General features: G+C 35.7%; 1 protein-coding gene across 5 annotated transcripts in view; it reads right to left on the minus strand.

The window, feature by feature from the left end:
• LOC106163546 (solute carrier family 4 member 11) overlaps positions 1-26,976 on the minus strand; it is a 42,579-nt gene that overhangs the window by 14,874 nt on the left and 729 nt on the right. For 3 of the 5 annotated variants that reach the window (XR_015332114.1, XM_087002141.1, XM_013541165.2), the window contains exons 2-10: positions 26,508-26,752; positions 25,818-26,016; positions 23,816-23,900; positions 22,034-22,151; positions 2,516-2,722; positions 1,990-2,068; positions 1,471-1,593; positions 785-898; positions 154-286 (exon numbers count right to left, since the gene is read on the minus strand). Coding sequence is in view for 4 of the 5 variants with exons in the window: in XM_087002141.1 (XP_086858267.1) it covers positions 154-286; positions 785-898; positions 1,471-1,593; positions 1,990-2,068; positions 2,516-2,722; positions 22,034-22,151; positions 23,816-23,900; positions 25,818-26,016; positions 26,508-26,738 (1,289 nt within the window). In the remaining variant the exon portion in view is untranslated. The remainder of the gene's footprint in view (positions 1-153; positions 287-784; positions 899-1,470; positions 1,594-1,989; positions 2,069-2,515; positions 2,723-22,033; positions 22,152-23,815; positions 23,901-25,817; positions 26,017-26,507; positions 26,753-26,976) is intronic. The other 2 variants (XM_087002142.1, XM_087002143.1) reach the window with 2 other exon arrangements.

Below are 26,976 nucleotides of genomic sequence, written 5' to 3' on the forward strand. Positions count from 1 at the left end.
CACAATTTTACTTATTATTACTTCATGATGTTACCTCCAATAAAAGATTTGACTTTTCTTACAGCCATGTAATAAAGTAATGCTACAATTTCAGTAATCTAAGGTGGATAACTTGAACCAGAGTAACTTGCAACTGCAAGATATACATTGTACCTTGTTGACCAATGTGCGAGTTGGCTCACATCAAAAACAGCATACAGGATTAAAAAGAGAGCATTAAAGAGACCCACACAAGAATACATGGCAGGGAAATCAATTCCATAGCTCTCAGCAACTTGATCGATGACTAGAAAGAATAGAACATCCCTATCTGTACAGCAGACTAAGAGAGAGAGAGTGACAAAAAGTCAGACAAAATAGTGCCAAACGAAAGAGATAAAGAAATGCTGTGAAGAACTTTGTAAAGGACAAAACAATGTTCAAGAATGTAATCAGTGATGTCCTTTAAGCCAGTGTTCAGTGCTGCCAATGGCAAAAATAATCCCTTTCCCTAAATCTATTGGTACCCTAATTATTATAGAGCAGTCACTGTATATACAGCCCTTCTCACAACCTCTGAACATGGAGATCACAAAAAATGTACATATGCAGGGACAAGATTTTTCCAACTATTGACATATTTCCGACTTTTTGGGCGCCAAAAATATCATTGGCCTAGTCAGTCCCCTGATAATTGTTTTAAAAGTTTTCTTTGCAGCTGGATTTATCTATATTTCATTTCTTTTTAATTGTCATGCAGAAATGTATGTACCACAAAAATGCATTGTTCATAAAAAGTACTTACTGATGATGAATAAACTAATTGGAGCTGTGGTCATTATAATCATCATAGGCTGGCCTCCAAACAGTGAAAAAACCATACCTGCAATTGTCTGAGCTAAGATGTGATCTTTAACGGCTGAAAACCACAACATAAATACCAGTTCAGATCTGTGAAGCAAAAAATTTAAGTTTTTACAATTGCATCACCATAAAAAACTTTTTTTACTAAATTGTGGGATACCTTCTAGGTATGTTACATATATCCCACATTGCTTCAATAAATGAAACAATAATGAAGTGAAATTTTTGAACCAGGACTTTAGGTGAAGGTGATATGAAGAAATTTTGGTGAATAATATGCAATACCAAAAAGCTATAGGTTGACATATTAATCCTATTAAAATTTTCAATATCAACTTAAAAAAAAAAATTGAAGCAAAATCTCCCAGGCTATGGAGTCCATGGGAGACAAGCAAATATTGAGGGTTTATTGCAAGAGATAGAATTACATGGAGATGATTAAAAAAATAACTGTGCCTCAAATTTGACGTGAATATCAGCGAGAAACACATTGCAATTTTGGTGGAGAAAAACAGAAATAAGTATTCTAAAACTTACAAGGCAATACAAACACAATACTATTGACAAACTAAATAATTTGCAAAAGAAATTTCATTTTTAATTATTATAAATGACAGCAAATTGTACCCATGGCTCCATGTGTGCTTTTGTGATTCACTTCACTGAATGCAATGGTTGGTAACAAGCAAGAGAAATACAAAAAGATGGTTGATGACAGGCACTTGGAAATTGTGTTTGGACCAACAATGCCTAGAAATACACAAAATAACTGTTAAAGTAATATTAAGATACTGATTTCAGTATAGTTTGAATTTTGATACTGCTCCAGTTTTTGTTCTTCTCATATGCATCTAACAGTACATTATGGGAAAATCAGGTAAAGGTAACAGTAGAAGGAATGCACAGGCGCCGGGTATGACCCACCTATCTTCAATGAAAACTTTGGAAACTTAAGTTAATTTCTTTTAAATTTTTTGCTAAAATTTAATTTTTCAAAACCTTAAATGCTTGAGGCATTTTTTCATGCACGTAAAACATCGTTCAAAATAAATGAGAAGCAAAACATAAGAGTGGAGAAGAGACATACTGAACATATATATTATTTTATACCTTCTGCTAGAACTAAATTTTGATTTATTTTCTTACCATCTCTATAGTCAGACCAATAATAAGGGAGTCTTCTTTTCAAATCAGCTAGCATTCCTCTTCCAGGATAGAAGCTCCCCTAAAATCCACTTTTAGACTTAGGCTTGGTTCACATGCAATGTCTATTTTCTAAATTCTATTTGCAGTATGTCTTATGATCACGGTCAGTGCCCTGAATATCCCGCGGAGTAATTACTAGCAGCGCGAGCCAGTTACTATAAGTTACTATAAGTAACTGGCTCACGCTGCCAGTAATTACGCGGCGGGATATTCAGGGCACAGACCGTGATCATAAGATAACGCGAATAGAAAATAGATTTTTAGAAAATAGACATTCCATGTGAACGAAGCCTTAGTACAAGCACGTTTTGGTTTTCAACAGGATAGTGTGGGAGAATGAGCTCAAAAACATACAGGCACATAATGATGAAAAGGGCATATCAAAAATCCATACCTGGCAATAAACAGCTTCTGATGAATATAAAAAAAAAATAGAAAAAGTGACATAAGGTTTAAAAAAAAACACCTTTAACTCATCCACCAGTGCTTCTGAAGTGCTACCCTTTCTCATATCTGGCTTGCTCTCCTGTTTAGACAACTCCTCCGAATGTTCCAAGAGTAACTGCTTGAAGCCTGCAACATTGTGGACATCATGCAATTCTTGTCTGAAGCGCAAATCTGCGAAGATGGTGGCTAATGCCTGTCCTGTGACTAGGGCTTCTTTAGATCCGGACTGAAAGGAAAAAGCAAATATTATGAACTGATTCAGATATTTCATTTATACATAAGGGTTGTTCAAAAAGTTCTAAGCCTCACCTAAAAGGAGTTGTAGAAACAAGACACTTTTGTCATGAGCCATATTTTTCGAGTTTCCTTAATTTTTCAAGCTCTTTATTCATTCTACAGAATTCTGCAGAATCCAAGACATCAGCCATTTAAAGACCCAACATGTACAAATTTAGATTCCCAAGGAATTTAATCAGTTTGATACAGGGGAAATTTCATTACATGTTAAAATACATGGAAGGCAAAAATCTAATTTTGTGTCAGAATCCCAAAATATCTCAGGAAACAAACGGTGTGACTGTCTGTCTCATGCTCTTCTTGTATTGATTCAAATTTATTTAATTCTTTATGCTTCCTTATGCTTTCTAAAGTTAAACACCGAAAACAACGCTTATTTAGGTGAAAATGTTCATTCTTTGCTGGAAAAGCTACATCCTTTGGGGTAAACCTACATTGCCATTTAACCTCGTCATCTTGATTCTCACAAATACATGGCAGTTATTGTAGCACAAGAAAATTATAAGTTAAAACTATTTTAATTTCATATATTTTGGTCCCCGGTTCTCACTAGGAAGTCACAAAAAGTTTGCAAAATGAATTTGACTGACAAAATTGCCAATATCAGCAACCTGTTGGTCCTCAAGACAGACAAGGAAAAACTTATTGGTCAACTTATTCATGTCAACCAAATGTTGTGTATGTTTAATCAAAAGTATCTAATCATATGCATGGAAAGTTGTAACAAGGCAGCAAAGCTGTCAAATGTACAGACAAAAAACAGAAAATAATTGTAGCCGTATGAATGTATTTTCTTCATTCGTGTTCGTCTTTTGTTTTGTCACGTGGGCGTCATCTTACTCTCTCATTCCCATTGGTCATCTTTCCCGCCTTTCGTCGCTTATAAATATCGTCGCTGCCCTTTTTCTGTCATTCTTCTTTGCTCATCGCTCTTTATATATTTACAGGTACGTGGTCAATAGTTTAATTCTTTTATGAATATTATCATTATTATTATTATACTTATTATATATTAAGATTATAGCTATTAACTAGAGGATCAGAGAGGCGATACCGCCTCCGAATATTGTACCACCAGCTGGAGCAAGCGCATTCGTATAGACCCCCACATACACAAAATAAGGGACACAGCCACCAGTCTTATGCTTGACAAGCTATAAAAATGCAATCAACAAGAATTTTCAAAATACGCAAAAAATATATATTACTTAAAATGGTACAATCAAAGTTAGGTTAAGGTAGGTCAAAGGTCAATTTCAAGGTCACAGTAAATTGACTTTCTATTCAACTACAATAGCAGTGTAACTTTGGAGATAAAAGGGAACCAAAATTTGCAAAGTTCAGTTCATGGTGAAAAGTAGTTCAAAGGTCAATTTCAAGGTCACAGTAAGATTGCCAGTATATGACTTCCTATTCAACTTCAATAGTAACTATGGACCTATCTCTGCCAGTTTTGGAGATAAAAGGGAACCAAAATTTGCAAAGTTCAATTCATGATAAAAAGTAGGTCAAAGGTCAATTTCAAGGTTACATTAAGATTGCCAGTATATGACTTCCTATTCAACTTCAATAGTAACTATGGACCTATCCCTGCCAGTTTTGGAGATAAAAGGGAATCAAAATTTGCAAAGTTCAGTTCATGGTGAAAAGTAGGTCAAAGGTCAATTTTAAGGTCACATTTAGATTGCTAGTATATGACTTCCTATTCAACTTCAATAGTAACTATGGACCTATCTCTGCTAGTTTTGGAGATAAAAGGGAAGCAAATTTTCCAAAGTTCAGTTCATGGTGAAAAGTAGGTCAAAGGTCAATTTCAAGGCCACATTTAGATTGCCAGTATATGACTTCATATTCAAGTTCAATAGAAACTATGGACCTATCTCTGCCAGTTTTGGAGATAAAAGGGAAGCAAAATTTGCAAAGTTCAATTTATGGTGAAAAGTAGGTCAAAGGTCAATTTCAAGGTCACAGTAAGATTGCCAGTATATGACTTCCTATTCAACTTCAATAGTAACTATGGACCTATCTCTGCCAGTTTTATAGATATAAGGGACTAAATGTTATAATTTCGGAGTTACCATAATGTGCCATAAATTTCCTACAGAAAAAATTAATTAAAATAAAGAAAAGGTCATTTTGGTCAAAATTCTTGAAATGGGAGGTGCTCTGAAGTTCCAGAAGTTCAAATTTGATGAAATAATGTCATTTTTGAACACAAGTTGTCTGCTTTGCCTAGCCTTATGTTTTATTTTTCCGGAGTTCAAAATTTATTATCCATTACCGTACTGCACATTTTGCTTTAACCACCAAAATGTACTTTTTGATACAGCGTAACTTTGCAGATAAAAGGGAAGCAAAATTTGCAAAGTTCAGTTCATGATGAAAAGTAGGTCAAAGGTCAATTTCAAGGTCACAGTAAGATTGCCAGTATATGACTTCCTATTCAACTTCAATAGTAACTATGGACCTATCTCTGCCAGTTTTGGAGATAAAAGGGAACCAAAATTTGCAAAGTTCAATTCATGATAAAAAGTAGGTCAAAGGTCAATTTCAAGGTCACATTTAGATTGCCAGTATATGACTTCCTATTCAACTTCAATAGTAACTATGGACCTATCTCTGCCAGGTTTGGAGTTAAAAGAGAAAGAAATTAGCAGAGTTCAGTTCATGGTGAAAAGTAGGTCAAAGGTCAATTTTAAGGTCACATTTAGATTGCCAGTATATGACTTCCTATTCAACTTCAATAGTAACTATGGACCTATCTCTGCTAGTTTTGGAGATAAAAGGGAAGCAAAATTTCCAAAGTTCAGTTCATGGTGAAAAGTAGGTCAAAGGTCAATTTTAAGGTCACATTTGGATTGCCAGTATATGACTTCCTATTCAACTTCAATAGTAACTATGGATCTATCTCTGCCAGTTTTGGAGATAAAAGGGAAGCAAAATTTGCAAAGTTCAATTTATGGTGAAAAGTAGGTCAAAGGTCAATTTCAAGGTCACAGTAAGATTGCCAGTATATGACTTCCTATTCAACTTCAATAGTAACTATGGACCTATCTCTGCCAGTTTTATAGATATAAGGGACTAAATGTTATAATTTCGGAGTTACCATAATGTGCCATAAATTTCCTACAGAAAAAATTAATTAAAATAAAGAAAAGGTCATTTTGGTCAAAATTCTTGAAATGGGAGGTGCTCTGAAATTCCAGAAGTTCAAATTTGATGAAATAATGTCATTTTTGAACACAAGTTGTCTGCTTTGCCTAGCCTTATGTTTTATTTTTCCAGAGTTCAAAATTTATTATCCATTACCGTACTGCACATTTTGCTTTCACCACCAATATGTACTTTTTGATACAGCGTAACTCGAAAACCGTATGGAATACAAAAAAACGGAGACCACCTCCAGTGTTGGGCTTTACATGCTCTACAAAATGCAAAAAAGAATGGGTTTCTAGCATTAACGGTTCCCGAATTACAGACAGTTTTCAGTTTCGGTATCTTATGGCCGCTACACCCGTGAAAATGCACCGATTGACCCCAAATTCACACAGATGAAAGATGACCTGAAGGGTAATATTTTCCAATAATTTTATTGGTTAAGTCTGTGTGGTGTCTGAATAACAGCGCAAATAAATTTTTTTTCGTAAAAAAATTCATTTTTTTGAAAATTTTTGCCCGTTTGACCTTGAAATAAAGGTCAAAGGTCAAATCCAAGGGCATATTTGAAATCTACACATATGACTTTTGGAAAGCCGTCTGTAGAAATTTTTCCCATAATTCCTTCCGTAGGGTAGATAATTAGCATTTAATTTTGCCATTTTTGGACAAGGGTGCATTGCAATGAGTGCCACACCTAGACCCCAATACCGATAAAGCCCAAATTTTACGTGGAACGAGTTGAGATTATAGGTGACCTAAATCCAAGAGATGGGTATGGGGGCCCTTACCGTCTAGGAGGAGAAGCGGTAACGGTAACATGGCGGCGGAGCCGGCAGAGCCGCAGGAGCCGGCGGAACGGACCGGACGGGACCAAAACCATGTGTACCGCCAGCGCTAACGCTGGTGGTACAATAACATTATTATGATGATCGCACATTCTTCTTTGCTCATCGCTCTTTATATATTTACAGATGGTATGGAATAAATAAGAACAAAGAGAAATAGACTTTGTAGTGAACCGTTGCATATGGCGCTGCGAGCATTTATTTTGATTAGGTGTACAGGTATGTAGATAATTTACTTTGAACTTGCAAATTTGTTTAGTTTTCACATTTTAGTGAAATTCCCTTGTCATAACAATTGTTTGTGGTGTTTATGTACATTAATTAAAGTGTGTGGTGTCATGTATGTTTTTGGAATGTCATAACTAACACCAAACCTTATACTTCTATATTTGTTGCATTGGGGAATAGAGACAAAGACATTAAATATTGTGCTCATTTATTTATTTAATTTTCATCTGATATCACTGAGTTATAGATTATCATTATTGTACCACCAGCGTAGGCGCTGGCGGTACACATGGTTTTAGTCCCGACCCGTATGTTCCGCCGGCTCCGCCGGCTCCTGCGGCTCCGCCGGCTCCTGCGGCTCCGCCGCCAAGTCACCGTTACCGCTTCTCCTCCTAGATGGTAAGGCCCTCCATACCCATCTCTTGGATTTAGGTCACGTATAATCTCAACTCGTTCCACGTAAAATTTGGGCTTTGTCGGTATTGGGGTCTAGGTGTGGCACTCATTGCAATGCACCCTTGTCCAAAAATGGCAAAATTAAATGCTAATTATCTCCCCTACAGAAGGAATTATGGGAAAAATTTCTACAGACAGCTTTCCAAAAGTCATATGTGTAGATTTCAAATATGCCCTTGGATTTGACCTTTGACCTTTATTTCAAGGTCAAACGGGCCAAAATTTTCAAAAAAACAAAATTTTTGCCGAAAAAAAAGTTATTTGCGCTCTTATTCAGACACCACACAGACTTAACTAATAATATTAATGGAAAGTGTTACCCTTCGGGTCATCTTTCATCTTCGTGAATTTGGGGTCAATCGGTGCATTTTCACGGGAGTAGCGGCCATAAGATATCGAAACTGAAAACTGTCTCTAATTCGGGAACCGTTAATGCTAGACACTCATTCTTTTTTGCATTTTGTAGAGCATGTAAAGCCCAACACTGGAGGTGGTCTCCGTTTTTTTGTATTCCATACGGTTTTCGAGTTACGCTGTATCAAAAAGTACATATTGGTGGTGAAAGCAAAATGTGCAGTACGGTAATGGATAATAAATTTTGAACTCCGGAAAAATAAAACATAAGGCTTGGCAAAGCAGACAACTTGTGGTCAAAAATGACATTATTTCATCAAATTTGAACATCTGGAACTTCAGAGCACCTCCCATTTCAAGAATTTTGACCAAAATGACCTTTTCTTAATTTTAATTAATTTTTTCTGTAGGAAATTTATGGCACATTATGGTAACTCCAAAATTATAACATTTAGTCCCTTATATCTCCAAAACTGGCAGAGATAGGTCCATAGTTACTATTAAAGTTGAATAGGAAGTCATATACTGGCAATCTTACTGTGACCTTGAAATTGACCTTTGACCTACTTTTCACCATGAACCGAACTGTGCAAATTTTGCTTCCCTTTTATCTCCAAAACTGGTAAAGATAGGTCCATAGTTACTATTGAACTTGAATGGGAAGTCATATCCTGGCAATGTAAATGTGACCTTGAAATTGACCTTTGACCTACTTTTCACCATGAACTTAACTTTGCAAATTTTGCTTCCCTTTTATCTCCAAAACTGGCAGAGATAGGTCCATAGTTTCTATTGAAGTTGAATAGGAAGTCATATACTGGCAATCTACATGTGACCTTAAAATTGACCTTTGACCTACTTTTCACCTTGAACTGAAATTTGCAAATTTTGCTTCCCTTTTATCTCCAAAACTGGCAGAGATAGGTCCATAGTTTCTTTTGAACTTGAATAGGAAGTCATATACTGGCAATCTACATGTGACCTTAAAATTGACCTTTGACCTACTTTTCACCTTGAACTGAACTTTGCAAATTTTGCTTCCCTTTTATCTCCAAAACTGGAAAAGATAGGTCCATAGTTTTTTTTTAATTTGAATGGGAAGTCATATCCTGGCAATGTAAATGTGACCTTAAAATTGACCTTTGATCTACTTTTCACCATAACCTGAACTTTGCAAATTTTGCTTCCCTTTTATCTCCAAAACTGACAGAGATAGGTCCATAGTTTCTATTGAACTTGAATAGGAAGTCATATACTGGCAATCTACATGTGACCTTAAAATTGACCTTTGACCTACTTTTCACCATGAACTGAACTTTGCAAATTTTGCTTCCCTTTTATCTCCAAAACTGGCAGAGATAGGTCCATAGTTTCTATTGAACTTGAATAGGAAGTCATATACTGGCAATCTACATGTGACCTTAAAATTGACCTTTGACCTACTTTTCACCATGAACTGAACTTTGCAAATTTTGCTTCCCTTTTATCTCCAAAACTGGCAGAGATAGGTCCATAGTCTCTATTGAACTTGAATAGGAAGTCATATACTGGCAATCTACATGTGACCTTAAAATTGACCTTTGACCTACTTTTCACCATCAACTGAACTTTGCAAATTTTGCTTCCCTTTCATCTCCAAAACTGGCAGAGATAGGTCCATAGTTTCTATTGAACTTGAATAGGAAGTCATGTACTGGCAATCTACATGTGACCTTAAAATTGACCTTTGACCTACTTTTTACCATGAACTGAACTTTGCAAATTTTGCTTCCCTTTTATCTCCAAAACTGGCAGAGATAGGTCCATAGTCTCTATTGAACTTGAATAGGAAGTCATATACTGGCAATCTACATGTGACCTTAAAATTGACCTTTGACCTACTTTTCACCATAAACTGAACTTTGCAAATTTTGCTTCCCTTTTATCTCCAAAACTGGCAGAGATATAGTCCATAGTTACTATTGAAGTTGAATAGGAAGTCATATACTGGCAATCTTTAAGTGACCTTAAAATTGACCTTTGACCTTCTTTTCTCAATGAACTGAACTTTGCATATTTTGCTTCCCCTTTATCTCCAAAACTGGCAGAGATAGGTCCATAGTTTAATAGTTTAACTAGGTCCATAGTTTAACTTTGATTGTACCATTTTTAGTTATATATATATTTTTTGCATATTTTGAAAATTCTTGTTGATTGCATTTTTACAGCTTGTCAAGCACAAGACTGGTGGCTGTGTTCCTTATTTTGTGTATGTGGGGGTCTATACGAATGCGCTTGCTCCAGCTGGTGGTATAATATTCGGAGGCGGTATCGCCTCTCTGATCCTCTAGTTAATTTTTTTTTTTCGGATTTCTATAGTATTAAAATATCTTAGTATTAATATCACTTACCTATTTTTGCAAATAACTTCATTTAATTTTTTATTAATTACAGTAAGTAAAGTGATTATAATTCTTATTGTTTCAATATAATTGGGGTTAAAGAGTTAAATATTTTCACCACGTAAAATAAGATCAGAGTCATCTGTTTTTTTTTTTTTCTTCACTATTTTTCTTATTTCATTTTCCATTTTATCATTTATCTCATATAGTGCTCATATCATATCTCATATTTTCAGAAAGTCGGATGTTACCTAATTGATTAAAATTATTTTTCACTCTTTCTCTAATTTTGATATTCAATCTATCGGTTTAAGCTTCATCATTTATCAATCTATCATTTGTCATATTTCATATTTTTCGAAGTTTGGGCTTTAAGCTATTAATTTTTTTACATTGCAATCACTGTCATAATTTTATGTTATATCTGGCCTCATCTTATGTCATTTTTTCTTGCTCGAGGCATTTTGCACTCACTTGATTTACCCTTTGATATATACCATTATTAGTATCTCAAAGATAACGTTATAATGGCTTCTCTGTGTGGAAGGACTGTGTGGTTGAAAGGGTTAAACAAGAAGTGTGCAAGGAAAGATATTGAAAGGATGTTATACAAAGAAGGTTTTGAGTATGACCACATTGCATTTCAGGGAAGATGTGCTGCTTTAGTGTTTAGAGTGCATTTCCGCAGAACAATTCATTAACCACGCTGACGCGGGACTGTACATAAAAGGTACTAAAGTTAAGGCATCGTCTCCAGCGCCGACAGAGGAGATGTTTATGGTGAGATTATTCGGGTTTACAGGTGACGAAGAATTAACCAAAGCGCAGGAAGCTCCAAAGGCCTCGCAAAGGGGTACGCGACCTAAAAATTCGAGTGCTTGTTTACATGGTCCAAGATCGATATCTTCTGAGGATGACGGAGAAGTCGCAGTCTCAGATAAAATTTCGAATCTTCCGTATTCATGCACTGAAAAGACTGATGTTTCTATTCATTCTGTTGGACCTCCTAGAATTACCTTGTTTTCGGGAGAAAGCGGCAAGGGCGAAGTCACATATAATCAGTGGAGGTTTGAAGTGATAGCATTACTAGGTGATCGTGTTTTTTCCGAACCGATTATTTTACAAGCAATCCGTAAATCAGTTCGAGGATCAGCAGCCGATGCTTTAATGCATTGCGGGGAAGGAGCTTTTGTCAACACAATATTGCAGAAATTTGACAGTATTTTTGGAGACGTGGTACCCGTTGCATGGGAAAAGTTTTACTCAGCAACCCAATACTCTAATGAGAAAGTTGTTAATTGGGCTTCTCGTTTAGAAGCATATTTTGATACAATTAGTAGAGTAGATCCAGAGTTAGGGAAGGAAAAAAACGTGATAGAATTTTACGTTCGAAATTTTTCTCTGGATTGTTTTCAGTCAACGTTAAGCATGCATTGAGGCATCATTACCATTCCGGAGAAACTTTTCAGGAATTGATGGTAAGTGCATGTGTGGCAGAATTAGAATTTTCAGGCTCCCGTGAAACTTCCTCATACCAAGGTAAGCCTCAGTCTGATGTTTCCGTAGACTTGATGAAAAAAGTAGATATGTTAGCTTCTCGCATATCAGATTTAGAGCACTCTGATCCAAATGACATTTCTCAACGGAAAAATTGTGTTTATGAAGACAAAGATGAAATTTTCTCTGTCTTAGAAATGAATAGGAATTTAGATTTGTTGGTGTCGGGCATGGAAAAAATCGGCCGTCGGGTAAGTGATTTGGAGGAAAAAATGAGTGAGTCACAGAACAGAAATGCAAAGCCAATTGTTTGCTTTAAGTGTAATCAGGAAGGACATATTTCTTCCAGGTGCCCTTTAAACGCACAAGGGTCGTCGATTCCGGGGCCCAGACCCTCGACCCAGTAAAGCGGGCCACGATTATTGGTAAAGTAAATGAAACAAAGGTGTGTGTTGATGGTATAGCATGTAATGCGTTGATAGATACCGGTTCAATGATTTCAACTGTATCAGAACATTTCGTGAAAGAGTGGTTAGGGAGAGAAATTATCCCTTTAAAAGATGTGTTGAATGTAGAATCGGCAGGGGGACAGATAGTACCTTATTTAGGATCTGTTGAAGTATATGCAACGGTTCACTACAAAGTCTATTTCTCTTTGTTCTTATTTATTCCATACCATCTGTAAATATATAAAGAGCGATGAGCAAAGAAGAATGTGCGATCATCATAATAATGTTATTAATAGCTATAATCTTAATATATAATAAGTATAATAATAATAATGATAATATTCATAAAAGAATTAAACTATTGACCACGTACCTGTAAATATATAAAGAGCGATGAGCAAAGAAGAATGACAGAAAAAGGGCAGCGACGATATTTATAAGCGACGAAAGGCGGGAAAGATGACCAATGGGAATGAGAGAGTAAGATGACGCCCACGTGACAAAACAAAAGACGAACACGAATGAAGAAAATACATTCATACGGCTACATAATGATGCAAAATAGGTCATTTTGTCAATTTTGATGCAATATGCTTATAATAGCACTGTTAGTCAACACTGAATTTTAATCATGCACAACAGGTAACATGGTCAATAACAGGAGCGGACCCAGAGATATTTTCTGACAGTATTCCAAAGTATCTTTGTTGATCCATCCTCCATTTTGATGGTCTTCCAACAGAAAAAAAATAAATATCGGTCAATATAAACTTAAAAACCCGACCATCTTCCGGAAGACCCAAAAGATGGTCTCAATCCATCCCTTCAATAAGATTACACTTTCAGGACCATGAGAATTCAAATTCACATGATGAAAGTCCCAATATTTGAACAAGGCAGCAAAGCTGTCAAATGTACAGACAAAAAACAGAAAATAAAGATGCAAAAAAGGTCATTTTGTCAATTTTGATGCAATAATAAATAATGCTTATAATAGCACTGTCAGTCAACACTGAATTTTAATCTTGCACAACAGGTAACATGGTCAATAACAGGAGCGGACCCAGAGATATTTTCTGACAGTATAACAAAGTATCTATGTTGATCCATCCTCCATTTTGATGGTCTTCCAACAGAAAAAAATAGATACCAGTCAATATAAACTTAATAACCTGACTGTCTTCCGGAAGACCCAGAAGATGGTCCACCCCTTCAATAAAATTACAGTTTCAGGACCATGAGAGTTCAAATTCACATTATGAAACTTTCAATATTTGAAAAATGATGACAGTGCATAAAATAATATTACATAATGTTTAAAGACATAAAAAACAATACAACTGCTTATGTGGAAATACAGAAAATGTGCAGAGCCCCAGGCAGATGAGAGTTAAAAGTCACAAATGCAAGTGTTTGAGAAAAAATTATAAAGGAAAACATAACAAAGCTAGAAAAGCACTTTGAGAGTGCAGACCTCTGCCAAGGCAGCAATTGTTGATTATTATTGATAATTGATTGATTATTGTTCCAGACCACCACCAAAAATTAATCATTGTCCTCTTTGGCCCACTTCCGACATTTCCTGAAAATTTCTGCAAAATCAGTCCATAACTTTTTGTGTTATGTGGATGACAGACAAACGGGGGTGAAAATATGACCTCCTTGGCAGAGCTTGAGGTAAATATAATTCCAATGAAGATGCTATTCAAACTTTTAATCTTCCAGTTTGATATATATATATATATATATATATATATATATATATATATATATATATATATATATATATATATAATTTAAAACTTATTTGCAATATTAAACAAAATTTACCTGCATAATTATCACTGCTTCCTTATTATTAATCTAGCAGAGAGCTTTACCTTTGGGAGTTTACAGGGAAATATCAACAAGTGTGCTTTATGTAATCTCATTTAATGGCCTATTAAGGCAAATGACTTTATAACTCTGAAATTAATCTAGTGATACCCAAGGGTAATTTACAGACTGACCCACTCAAAGGTCTTTAGGCCCATAAGTCACACTTTAAGAAAAGCACAAAACCATAATGCCCAAAATAGGAGACTACCAATCCTGATGCAATAATACATTATGTTTAACTGCACAGTCAACATCAACATATGCACAACAGGTAACACAGACGAAATTAAAAGCATAAGGCTTCAGGCCCATCGGAGTTCAAGTTTATACTTAGAAAGTGCCAGAATGAGAAAAATGAAAATTTCACAAAAAATGCATAAATTCAATAAAAATGATAATCCAATAGAGCTGGTTTTCTCATATGAGCTGAAGGCCAATCCTAAAAATCGTACTTGTAAGTTAAAAATGATAATAAGTAGCACAGTTTTCTTTTCATAATGTTTGCAGTAGCAGTGCAAAAAGATTGTTGTCAATTTTGATGTAACATTACATAATAAATTAGAGAATAATTATCACCAATTTTCGTTTATTGACTATAAATAGGATGGACATGTAGAAAATATGATTACCATTCGGCTTCATGTCCATGGGAGCTCTGAGTCCCACAATGAATATGCCAAAAAGATAATGAATATTACACTAAAATGTATAGCTTCCAGAAAAAGAAGCCAATTAGACTGCTTTTCCAACTCAGGCTGCATTTTAGTCCTGTGTTTCTTTTTTGAAAGTTTGACAGTCATAAGTAACACAGTTTTCCCATAATGGTCATCAAAGCAGCAGCACCCAAAATTGTGTTTTCTTCTATTTTGATGCAACATTACATAATGCTTAATGGCATAATGACCATCGATTTTTAATAATAAAATATAAGTGTCATGAATTTTCAGAAAATGTGACTAGCATGGGTCTTCAAGCCCGTGGAGGTTCTAAGTCACACCTTGGAAATGCCAATATGTGAAAAATTACATATTCACAAAAAACTGTTTAATTGCCAGAAAAATTTACCAAACAGACTGCATTGCCTACTGAAGCTGTATTTTAGATCCATGTTTCTTTCCTGTAAGTTTGAGAACAGTAATTGACACGATTTTCCTTAAATGGTCATCATGGGAGCAGTGCCCAAAACAGGGGTTTCTTCAAATTTTGATGCAACATTACATAATGTTTAACAGCATAATGACCATCAATTTTTAATTATAAAATATTAGTATCATGGTTATTCAGAAAATGTGACTAGCAAAAGTCTTCAGGCCCATGGAACTTTAAAGTCACATATTGAAAATGCCAAAATGTAAACAAGACAGCACTGTTCTGAAATGGGTTTATTTCCATTTTTAACACTATTTTAACATAAAACAAAATAAACAGTTTACTGCCATTTTTATATGACCAATGAAGAAAATTGATGAGATGGGAAAAGTATCAATAGAACAGTGTTAAATGTCCAACTTCCTCCATTCTGAGATTCTGAACATAGTGGATGAATGCATCTGACAAACTGCAATGATATGAGTTTATTTCCATTTTTGACACTTTATTACACAATACACGATAATAAGTTTACCATCATTTTTACATATTCAGCTAAAAATGTTGTAAAGATGCAGGAAATATCAAACAAACTCTTTTACATTTCTTATTAGTTCAATTATGAGACTGTTAACATGCCTAAGAATTGAATCTGAGGAATTGTGAAAAAACAGCATAACTCCTAAAATAATGGCCCGATTATACTGATTTTTGAACTCAACCTGCATTTTAGTAAGATTGACCACTCCTGTGAGTACAATGACAATTGGCCAATCTGTTTTTCTTATATTGTGTTTACGGTGTTGCATATATGCTGAAAAAAGTGAAAAAAAAGCATAACTTCCCTAAAAATTACCCGATCATGCTGATTTTCGAACTTAACCGGCGTATTATGAATATCCATCAGTACTGTAAGTTTCAAGCCAAAATGAAATACAGTTTTTCACTTATCGTGTTTACGGTGTTGCATATATGCTGAAAAAAGTGAAAAAAAGCATAACTTCCCTAAAAATTACCCGATCATGCTGATTTTCGAACTTAACCGGCGTATTATGAATATTCATCAGTACTGTAAGTTTCAAGCCAAAATGTAATACAGTTTTTCACTTATCGTGTTTACGGTGTTGCATATATGCTGAAAAAAGTGAAAAAAAAGCATAACTTCCCTAAAAATGGCCCGATCATGCTGATTTTCGAACTTGACCGGCGTCTAATGAATATTCATCAGTTCTGTAAGTTTCAAGCCAAAAGGTAAAATGGCTTTTCACTTATCGTGTTTACGGTTAAAGTGCACGCCAACGGCGACGGCGACAGCGACGACAGACGCAGATGATGGCTATATGTACAGACACATCTGTGTCTGTACATAAAAATGATGACAGTGCATAAAATAATATTACATAATGTTTAAAGACATAAAAACCAATACAACTGCTTATGTGGTAATACAGAAAATGTGCAGAGCCTCAGGCAGATGGGAGTTAAAAGTCACAAATGCCAGTGTTTGAGAAAAAATTAAAAAGGAAAACATAACAAAACTAGAAAAGCACTCTGAGAGCGCAGACCTCTGCCAAGGCAGCAATTTTTGATAATTATTGATCATTGATAGATTATTGACCCGAACCACCACCAAAAACTAATCATTGTCCTCCTTGACCCACTTCTGACAGTTCCTGAAAATTTCATCAAAATCAGTCCATAACTTTTTGAGTTATGTTGATGACAGACAAACAGGGCTGAAAACATAACCTCCTTGGCAGAGGTAAATATAATTCCAATGAAGCTGCTATTCAAACTTTTAATCTTCCAGTTTGATATATATATATATATATATATATATATATATATATATATATACGGTAAAGTCTTGAAAATTTCGACGCTTAAAAATTAATTAATATTTTTAATTGAGTAAATCCGACTAATTTTTCAAGATTACCTCTCACCGACTCCTGGGTATGACGAAATTTTCAAAAATCCGGCCTTTGGGCTTTTTTCCTTAGCGACTGTTATCTTTGACCCTCCTATATGGTGGGATATTTATCACTACTTCCTAAGTCATTTTCTGGTGGTAAATAATAATCTATTTATTAGTGCATCTCGATTAAGTTATATTTAACTTACTGTACCCGAAAACATGTTGAGAATTATTTTCTCGGTAAGAAACATACCTCCTGATAGAGGAGAAGGATCAAGATAAGCCTAATTGCAACCTTGCATCATAACCTGGACGCGACGTTAAAAAAATTACGCACATGGGAACGTTTGTTGCATGCAAGGCTTTTCCCAGGATTGAGTGTCAGGCCTTCTAAAAATACCATCTGTAACTTCCTAAAAATTTACAGGGAGTTAAATAATGATCTCCCGTTGACGATCTTCCGCAATTTAAGTTCCTTGAACTAATACGAAAACTGCATATTATTATTGCTTACATCGCGAACAATCTCCCGATGAAGATGTGAAAATTGCCTATTCGTCTAGCAAGGATCGCGAACGATCTCCCGCTGACGATCTTCCGCGAACGAAGTTCCCTAAATCCCTTGAACTAATATGAAGATTGCATTTCATTCTTGCTTACTTCGCGGACCATCTCCCAAAGAAGATATGAAAATTGCCTTTTCATCTCGCTCGGATCGCGAACGATCTCCCTCTGACGATCTTACGCGAACAAAGTCCTGACGATAGTACGCAAACGATTCTCCGCCGAAGATATGCCGTGAGCAGGGAAGGGGGGTTAAAGATAAAACTAAATATATATATTATTTATAATATTCAAAGGGGGAGGCGGGGTTAAAATAATGATCTCCCGCTGACAATCGTTCGCAAACTAAGTTCCTTGAACTAATATGAAAACTGCATTTTTTTATTGCTTACATCGCGAACAATCTCCCGATGAAGATATGAAAATTGTCTTTACGTCAAGCTCCCATTGATATGATCTTACGCGAACAAAGTCCTGAGGATATTACGCGAACGATTCTCCGCCGAAGATATACCGTGAGCGGGGGAAGGGGGGGGGGCGGATCAAAGATCAAATGAAAATCCAAAGTGTGTGTGTGTGTGTGTGTGTGTGTGTGTGTGTGGGTGGGTGGGGGGGGGGGGGGGGGGAGGGGTCGGGGTCGGTCTTCCTCATTTAGGACAGCCGCCGATAACAATAAAGGCGTTACAAATGACAAAGACGCGGCCTGTGACTTCTATTTGCCGGCTTGATAACGCACCTTAAGCCAGGTAATAGTAATGCAACTAAAGACAAAAGGCCGACGTTCCCGCAATTGAGAACGGGAATTCACATCTAAACCATCTATATTGTGAGTAACTGCTCGCAGGGGCGCACTATTGTTCCTATCTCCCATTGAGAGTGTTATCGGCAATGATATCCTGATCGTATCAGTCTTGAATCAACTGATGCATTACCTTCACGTTTGAGCAGGACAACGCCGCCATATTTGGTGACGAACTTTTCAAAAATTATCGAGTACCTCATTTTCAAGGTCGACGAAGTTTTCAAAGGGAAAAAAATTACGTCGGCGGAAAATCGTCTGTCGACGAAATTTTCAAGAACGACGAAATTTTCAAGACTTTACCGTAACTTCCAGAAAATTAACTAATGAGACAGATTTTCCAACTGAAGCTGTATTTTAGTCCTATGTTTCTTTCCTTTAAGTGTAAAAAGAGCAAGTGACATGGTTTTCCTTTCACAGTCACTACGGAGGCAGTGCCCAAAATAGGGTTTTGTTCATTTTTGATGCCATATTACACAATGCTTAACAGCATAATAACCATCAGTTTTTAATGACAAAATAAAACTATCATGGATATTCACAAAATGTGTCTAGCCCACAGAGTTCAGACACACTTTGAAAATCCCAAAATCTAAACAAGAGAAACTGAATTGAAAAGAGTTTATTTCCATTTTCAATACCTTTTTTTACATAAAAAAAAATAATAATCGATTTACTGTCATTTTTATATGATCAATTAAAATATGTTGTCAAAGGAAAAATATCAATAGAACAAATTTAAATGTCCAACTTGCTCCATTCTGAGATTCTTAACTTAGTGAATGATGAATCTGACAAACTGCAATGATATGAGTTCCTTTCCATTTTTGATACTTTATTACACAATGCACAATAAAAGGTGCACTGTCATTTTTATATAATCAACTAACAATGTTATAAAGATGCAGGAAATGTCAAACAAACACTTTTACGTATCTTATTAGTTCAATAATGAGACTGTTAACATGCCTAAGAATTGAATCTGAGGAAATGTGAAAAACAGCATAACTTCTAAGATAATGGCCCGATTATGCTGATTTTCCAACTCGTCCTACGTTTTAGTAAGATTGACCAGTCCTGTGAGTATAATGACAATTTGCCCGTCTGTTTTTCTTATATTGTGTTATCAGTGCTGCATTTATGCTGAAAAAAGTGAAAAAACAGCATAACTTCCCTTAAAATGGCCCGATCATGCTGATTTTCGAACTTGACCTGCGTATTATAAATATTCATCAATTCTGTAAGTTTCAAGCCAAAAGGTAAAACGGTTTTTCACTTATTGTGTTATTGGTGTTGCATATATGCTGAAAAAAGTGAAAAAACAGCATAACTTCCATAAAATTGACCCGATAGCTCTGATTTTCGAACTTGACCTGCATATTATGAATATTCATCAGTTTTATAAGTTTCAAGCCAAAAAGTAAAAAGGGGTTTCACTTATCATGTTATTGGTGTTATAATAATGCTAAAAAAAGTTAAAAACAGCATAACTTCCCTAAAAATGGCCCGATCATGCTGATTTTCGAACTTGACCTACGTATTATGAATATTCATCAGTTCTGTAAATTTGAATACAAAATGTAAAACGGTATTCCACTTATCGTGTTATCGCTGAGTGCACGGCGACGACAGACACAGGTGACGGCTATATGTACAGACACATCTGTGTCTGTACATAAAAATTGAAAATCCTGAAAACATTGTGTCCTACTTCTAATTCACTGCTTGCTAGATTAAAGTTTGGGGGTGGTCGGCTCATGCCTTGATTAAACTACCTCTAATCAAAATAACACGATCCAAGGCTGGGCCCCTGGAGACGTGTTTTGACAGCGCCCCTAGTTAAAAGCTTTGAGATTGTTTGTGGGATGCTTCAGATTGAGAGTTAATGCTCTAATTCCCTTTGATTTTTCTCTTTCACGTTTGTGTAACGGAGTGATTTTATGTATCAGTTTATATTTTTTTATCTGATAGTGTGACTGTTCATAGCCATATACAGCGTACTGCTTTTGGCTAGCATGACGTGAGGTGTCTCACCTCAGCGTGGTGTAGGAGGCGTCTCACCTCTGTATGAAATTGACCAAAGATAGGAAATAGGTTGTACGGGAAACGTACAACCTGATAGGGGAAGGGGGTGGACTGGTTGCAGGTCGGTCATCAGCTGCAGAGTCCGAAAGATAGGGGTGTTAGGGGGGTGGTCAGTGCTATATTGCGACAAATGGTTTTCACAAGGGGAAAACCCAAGTTCTCATCAAAGGTGTCTCGCCTTTGTGAGTGTGTGTCTGCTTGTGCAGATTGTAAATGCACTTATGTGCGAGGACGTCTCGTCCTGACAAAGGTGTCTCGCCTTTGTATGTGTGTATCTGCTAGCAGATCATAGTGAGAGTGGGGTATCCAGAGAATTAGCCAGAAATGGACTGACTGGGAGTGTAATTATAAAATCTGGGAGTGTAATAGCAACGAGGTCCAATGGACAGAAACACGGCCAGAGGCCACAGCAGGGGGGTAGAGGGATATGCCCCCCTCCGCAGGTGGGAGTTTGCGGGTCCTCCCCCAAGAAAATTTGGATTTTGAGAGGCAATTTGGGTCATTCTTGTGATATTTGGATATTAAATTTAACAAAATTTGGCCCTATTAAATGGTAGTTTTTAATATTGTTTGATCAAGTGCAACACACAATAAGTATGTAGAAAGTATCAGGCAAAAAAATTTCTTTACAACAATGTCACAGTCACACCAATCATTTACTAAGTACTGTACCTTTATCTCAAAAACAAGTTAAACAACTGAGAATAAATGTAAGACAGTATGAATCAGTTTGCCAACTAAACTGTTTTTAAGGTCTATGTAAGGTTTAATTTACTTTTATTGAGGCTGAGGAGCCAGGTGACCGGCTCATCTAATGCAATGGACATTCATTTGCATAACTGATAACTTTTTATTCAGGGTGGTGCGCCATGAGTTTTGCACTTTATTTCATTCAGCACAGTGGCAAGTTGACATACCTTTTTGCAACGCACATGTAACGACAGAGCCGCAACAGCCGAGCCAAATGTGGCCGTTTTTGTTAACCCAGGAAACGATCTTTTTCTGAGTTTTAAACACAATTTTATGTGTTATTTATTAATTGTGAATAAAGAATGTATTGAAAATACACGGATTTATCGTGGGCCATGATTTGAAAAACTGACCGTGTTTCATGAAAAATGGCCGTGCAAAACAGGGCCACGCAACTGGCTGGCTAATTCTATGGGGGTATCAAGAGAAAGATGATACCCAGTGTATTGATCTATTTATAATTGTAATAAGTATTTTAAACACTGTTTGAGTAGTAATCCATAGTTATAAATATATATCCATTTATTTTTTTATTTGTGGTAGGGCTGACTGTCACATTTAATGCTCAAATAAATTATTATCATTATTATTATTTAATTGCATTTCAACCATATGGGGGTGGGGATGAGGGGCTTCAAATGAAGACTGAAACTTCTGAAGTCAGGCTTAAGTGTTAACTTTCACCTGATGCTTATTGCTAATGTTACAGTATTAATCTGAATTTTAAAGGAATAGGGGTCTTCACTGCTATTTTTCATTAAATATATTATAATTATTAATAAACTCACCTCATCTGCAAGCACGTATATGACAAATTTCACTTCTTGTGATGTGTGTCCTAAATTTGCTGCATGTTTAAGTGAACAAATTGCTATAGTTTGAGATTTCAGCTCTGGAATCAATCCCCTGAAAATAAGAACATACACAACAGGTCAAAACTTAATGTTAAAGGAACTACACAGCAAAGCTGGCAAATATAAAGACAATAAAAAGAAAAAAAACTTTTATAAAAAGAAGCTGGTTATGCTGATTTTCAAAAAGCTCCTGTCTTATCAACATACAAAGTCACTCAGCATATAAGAAGTGAAACATATGGTTTGGCACTTGAGTGGCGGCATCGCCAAAATATATGCAAAAAACATTTTTAAAATAATCCAATCATGCTGATTTTCACAAGGAACATTAAAAAAAAAACAAACAAAGCTACTCCAAAAACGAAGTAAAACAGAAATATGGTCTGTCAGTTATAGGGACTGATGTTTAGGACAGTGATGGAGAAAGCACCAATGTTGCCACAGACAGACAAACACAGATCATTCTAACACCCCATTCTCATAGATTAGATCGACCTACATTGGATCGACCTAACTCCCTGGGGGTTCACGCTAAATAGCTGTCAGCCGGGCGGACACGAAAGTTAATTACCCCTTAAAGCTTGTAGTAGGCGGGGACGGACACTTAAGGGGGATTATCTGACAGTAATCTAGTGAGACTCCCTGCGGTGATAGATCGATCTAAAAGTTGTGAGAACAGAGCCTTAAAAAGATCCAGCATTTTACCAAAATGAGCCAATGATTAAAATGGAACTTAAACAAAAATGTGCTTGGACATTTACTGGGTGAACAACAGATGTTTTGGGAAATGATGGCAAACAGAATAAATGCAGATACTTACAATGTCTGTCTAAAGAGGAAATTTGATAAATTTCAAAAAGAAGGCTCTGAGACTGACAATTTTTTTATTTTTTCTTCTTATTTTCTTTTTATCTCATTGCAGCTATTTCTTGATTCATTTACTTAATTTTATTATATTTTAAAACTTTGCTGAAAAACCAAAAATGTGCTTCTTTTCAGTGCTGTTATTTCATACACTGAGGTACATACACTTGAACAACTTTGTCATACTGTAGTTTGTATAGTCAACATTCCCATGCAAATGAGTATGAAATGATATACTAAATTATCAACATAAGGTGCGACACTCGTGCAGAAAATTGCAGGAATTGATAATATAAATGCTTTTACAAGACAAAAGATTCCAGATATTATATATTTCATATACTTTGTTGGTTTAATATATTATCATCTTATTAGTATATCATGCAACATTTAACAAATAATTGAAATAAATGGACTGCTAGCACCTAGCCAATGCAGACAGCAACCTGTCTCTCTATCAAACAAAGCCACTCAGTAAATTTATTCTTAAACAAAAATATGGTTTGATACTTATGAGGACAAACATTAATTGCCAAAATTGTGCAAAAAAAAAAAAAAAAAAAAAAATATATATATATATATATATATATATATATATATATATATATATATATATATATATATATATATATATATATTAATAATAAAATAAATAAATAAATAAATAATAATAATAACTCAGTGTCTGTATATAATAAGAAAAATGATGTAAATTAACACATAATGAAAGTTAGATGACATTCCAAAAAACATATTTTCCCAAAATTTCAATATCATTTACTTGAAAGATCTCTTTAAAAAAACAATACATATGTACGTCAACAAAGGTACAACTGTTTTTAAAAATCTTACAATACAACAACCCATGACTGGTCATAGTCAAATCCACCACCGCCTAAATCAGAAGTTCCTTGGATGGTTTTGCTAAGACAATGAACTAAAAATAAAAAATACATACCTCAGATAGATGGATGGATGGACAGTTAAATAAATAAATAGACAGAAAGACAATAAGTCAGATGGACAGACATATTATATAAAACATAGATCATATTTTGCACATGAAGTTTTCAAAATTAGGAAAAAAGGATAAATTAACTTAAAGTCATAATAACTCTTCGTTTTGGCCAATAATTGGATTTTCCTGGAGTAAATGGCAATTTCCCCGTACTTACCAATGGTCAACGACCCCATTCCTGCATTCAAAGTTAGTCCAGGTTTTTTTTCCTAAACGTTTGGTTTTGTGTTAAAATCTCTTAAGAAATTTTAACTGACGGAGCCCTCTCTGACACTGCATAGTCACGCGATATAGAGCAATATTTTCTGGTGACCTACTTAAAACCGCGGGAAAAGCAGACAAGCACTCCTATTGACAATTCTGATATGTACTGGTTGTGCTAACGCATGAAAGCAAAGGCCTCAAAAAGTTGGAAATGAAAACTGGTTGCCGAACCAGCCGCGGTGTGGCAGCTCTTAAATTTTTATTTTACATCTCATCTCCTCATCACACACATTACTGTGAAGCCAACCAGTTTTCCCATCAACACAGGTATCACTTTCCTTAAATTCATCTGTCTATCTACCAGTTTGACCATCGTAAAATCATACATCCGCTATAAACAGACGAAAAACAGGTCAAATCTACTCAGGTCAACTGCCAGTAACCTACTGCGCATGAGCGGAACTTGTGGTCCACATGCTGTCTGGACACTCGACTCACCGTCGATTGATTCCTGCGTCATCTAGTTTCAAGGCGTTCGGAAGATAGCCGGAAATTGTCGAGGAGTTCCGAATGGCTGTCTGGACTCGGCTGGAACGAGGAGCACTAGGCAAGTCACCCGCTCTTTACGTTTCTGACACAATTAACTGAACTGATGAAAATAAAGTAGCCGAAATGGAATTTTCAACCATTTTTCATTCAAAATAAATGTTTATATTGTCATAAATACATAGTGAAAATCAACTAGAAGACAGTCTTTAAATCAATTCCGCTCATGCGCAGTAGGTTACTGGCCCTCTCGTCATGACCTGAGTAGATTTGACCTGGTTTTCATCTGTTTATGAGGGGTGTATGATTTTACGACGGTCAAACTGGTAGATAGACATATGAATTTAAGGAAAGTGATACCTCTGTTGATGGGAAAACTGGTTGGCTTCACAGTAATGTGTGTAATGAGGAGATGAGATGTAAAATAATAATTTTCGGCAACCGGTTTTCATTTCCAACTTTTTGAGGCCTTTGCTTTCATGTGTTAGCACAGCCAGTACATATCAGAATCGTCAATAGGAGTGCTAACACAGGAATTTTCATGCTAATCTACAATATGTGCAATTCTGGGCTTTTCGTTATCCGACGCACTGTACAAATACTCGCAACTTATTCTGCAGATTGCATCATGCGTTTGGCGCCATATGTTATTTTGGTCTCGAATGAATGCGAGAATCCGCGTGACACCCCAACGTCATTGGCAACGGATGCCGTGACGACCGGGAAGAAAGGCATCGAAAGCCCTATTGACAAGCACAGATTTTAGTTTTACTACAATAAGAGCTGTTTTAGTGGTAAAATGCAATAGAATATATTTCCATGTGTTGTTTACAATGTATTTCTTGCGGAATTTTGAATCTCAAAGGAAGAGTTATTATTGCTTTAATCCAAATTCATAAAAGACAACGTACTTAAAATATCCAGAACAACATATAAATGATATGCATTATGTGCAGATATACAGAGCTCTAAAAAGAAAACATTGCACTAAAAACATTTTAAAATTTCTACATGAGTCAGCTGCATTTTTCTTATTGTATATTTTGACAATACTGTTACATACAAACTGTGGCAAATGAGGTTTACCGTTATCATGGGTAAATATGGCATCCATTAATTTATCAGTGTCAAACTCAGCACTGCTGCCAAAAGTAGTTGAAAGCATATTTCTTGTGATATCATCTAGTCTGGACTCATGCACATCTAACAGTACATGAGCATTTTCAATGAGCAGCTTCATTGTATTGGCTGTTTCTTCCTCTCGCAAATCATTCAGTGGTATTGGCTTACAGATTCATGAAAGACAATGTCACATGTGTAAGAAAAATTAAATACTTAAAGGGATAATAACTCTTCGTTTTGGCCAAAAAATGAATTTTCCTGGAGTAAACAACAATTTTCCCATACTTACCAATGGTTAATGAATCCATTTTTACATTCAAAGTTAGTCCCTGTTTTTTTTTCTAAAAAGTTTGGTTTTTTGTTAAATTCTCTTAAGAGATTATAACAGAGTATAGCCATCAATGGAGGTGACGTGGTCTGAAGACAAGTTCAGATATCAGAATAATAGCTATAACCGCTGTTTTTGTCGTAAAACAGAATACTAGTATATTTTATTTCTATGAGTTGTTTCTGTTGTGAAATATAGACCTCATACGAAGAGTTATTATCCCTTTAATATGCCACATCTAATATATTATGATTTAACCGCATGAAATATCTATTTACATTTTAACATTTCAAAATTGTGCTATTAAAACACTGTATAGTGCCTACCTCATGCCTTGATAACATAAGAGAGGTCCGTCTATCTCTTCTACAATCAGGCATTTCTATTTCAGTATCTAGTACTAGTACTGAAGCAGCTGGACTTATTCCAGTTGATTTTATAGGGGGTAATTTGTTAAGTACTGGTAGAGTAAGCCCTTCATTGTAAGCACTCGTCATATCTCCAGGTTCTAAGTCCGTGACTTGCAGGCTGGGAAGTTTATTGTGGCCCGCCGCCATATTCAGCTGAAATACTAAAAAGTGCTTAAGTTCAAAACTAACAAGTGACTTATCTACCTGTACCAGTTGTTCTACAGTACATCCAGTAGTGATGTTAGCGTTAAATATTAGGGGCCGTAGCAATACAGTAGTCCGAAGGTTCAATACTCCGAAGGTTCATTGGTCCGAATATTCACTATAGAACCTTCGGACCAATGAACCCTTGATTAAAAAATCGATGAAAACGTTACCACTTTTT

Source organism: Lingula anatina, chromosome 1 (genome assembly GCF_051362555.1).
Source record: "Lingula anatina isolate TDL-2025a chromosome 1, LinAna3.0, whole genome shotgun sequence".
NCBI classification, from domain to species: domain Eukaryota; kingdom Metazoa; phylum Brachiopoda; class Lingulata; order Lingulida; family Lingulidae; genus Lingula; species Lingula anatina.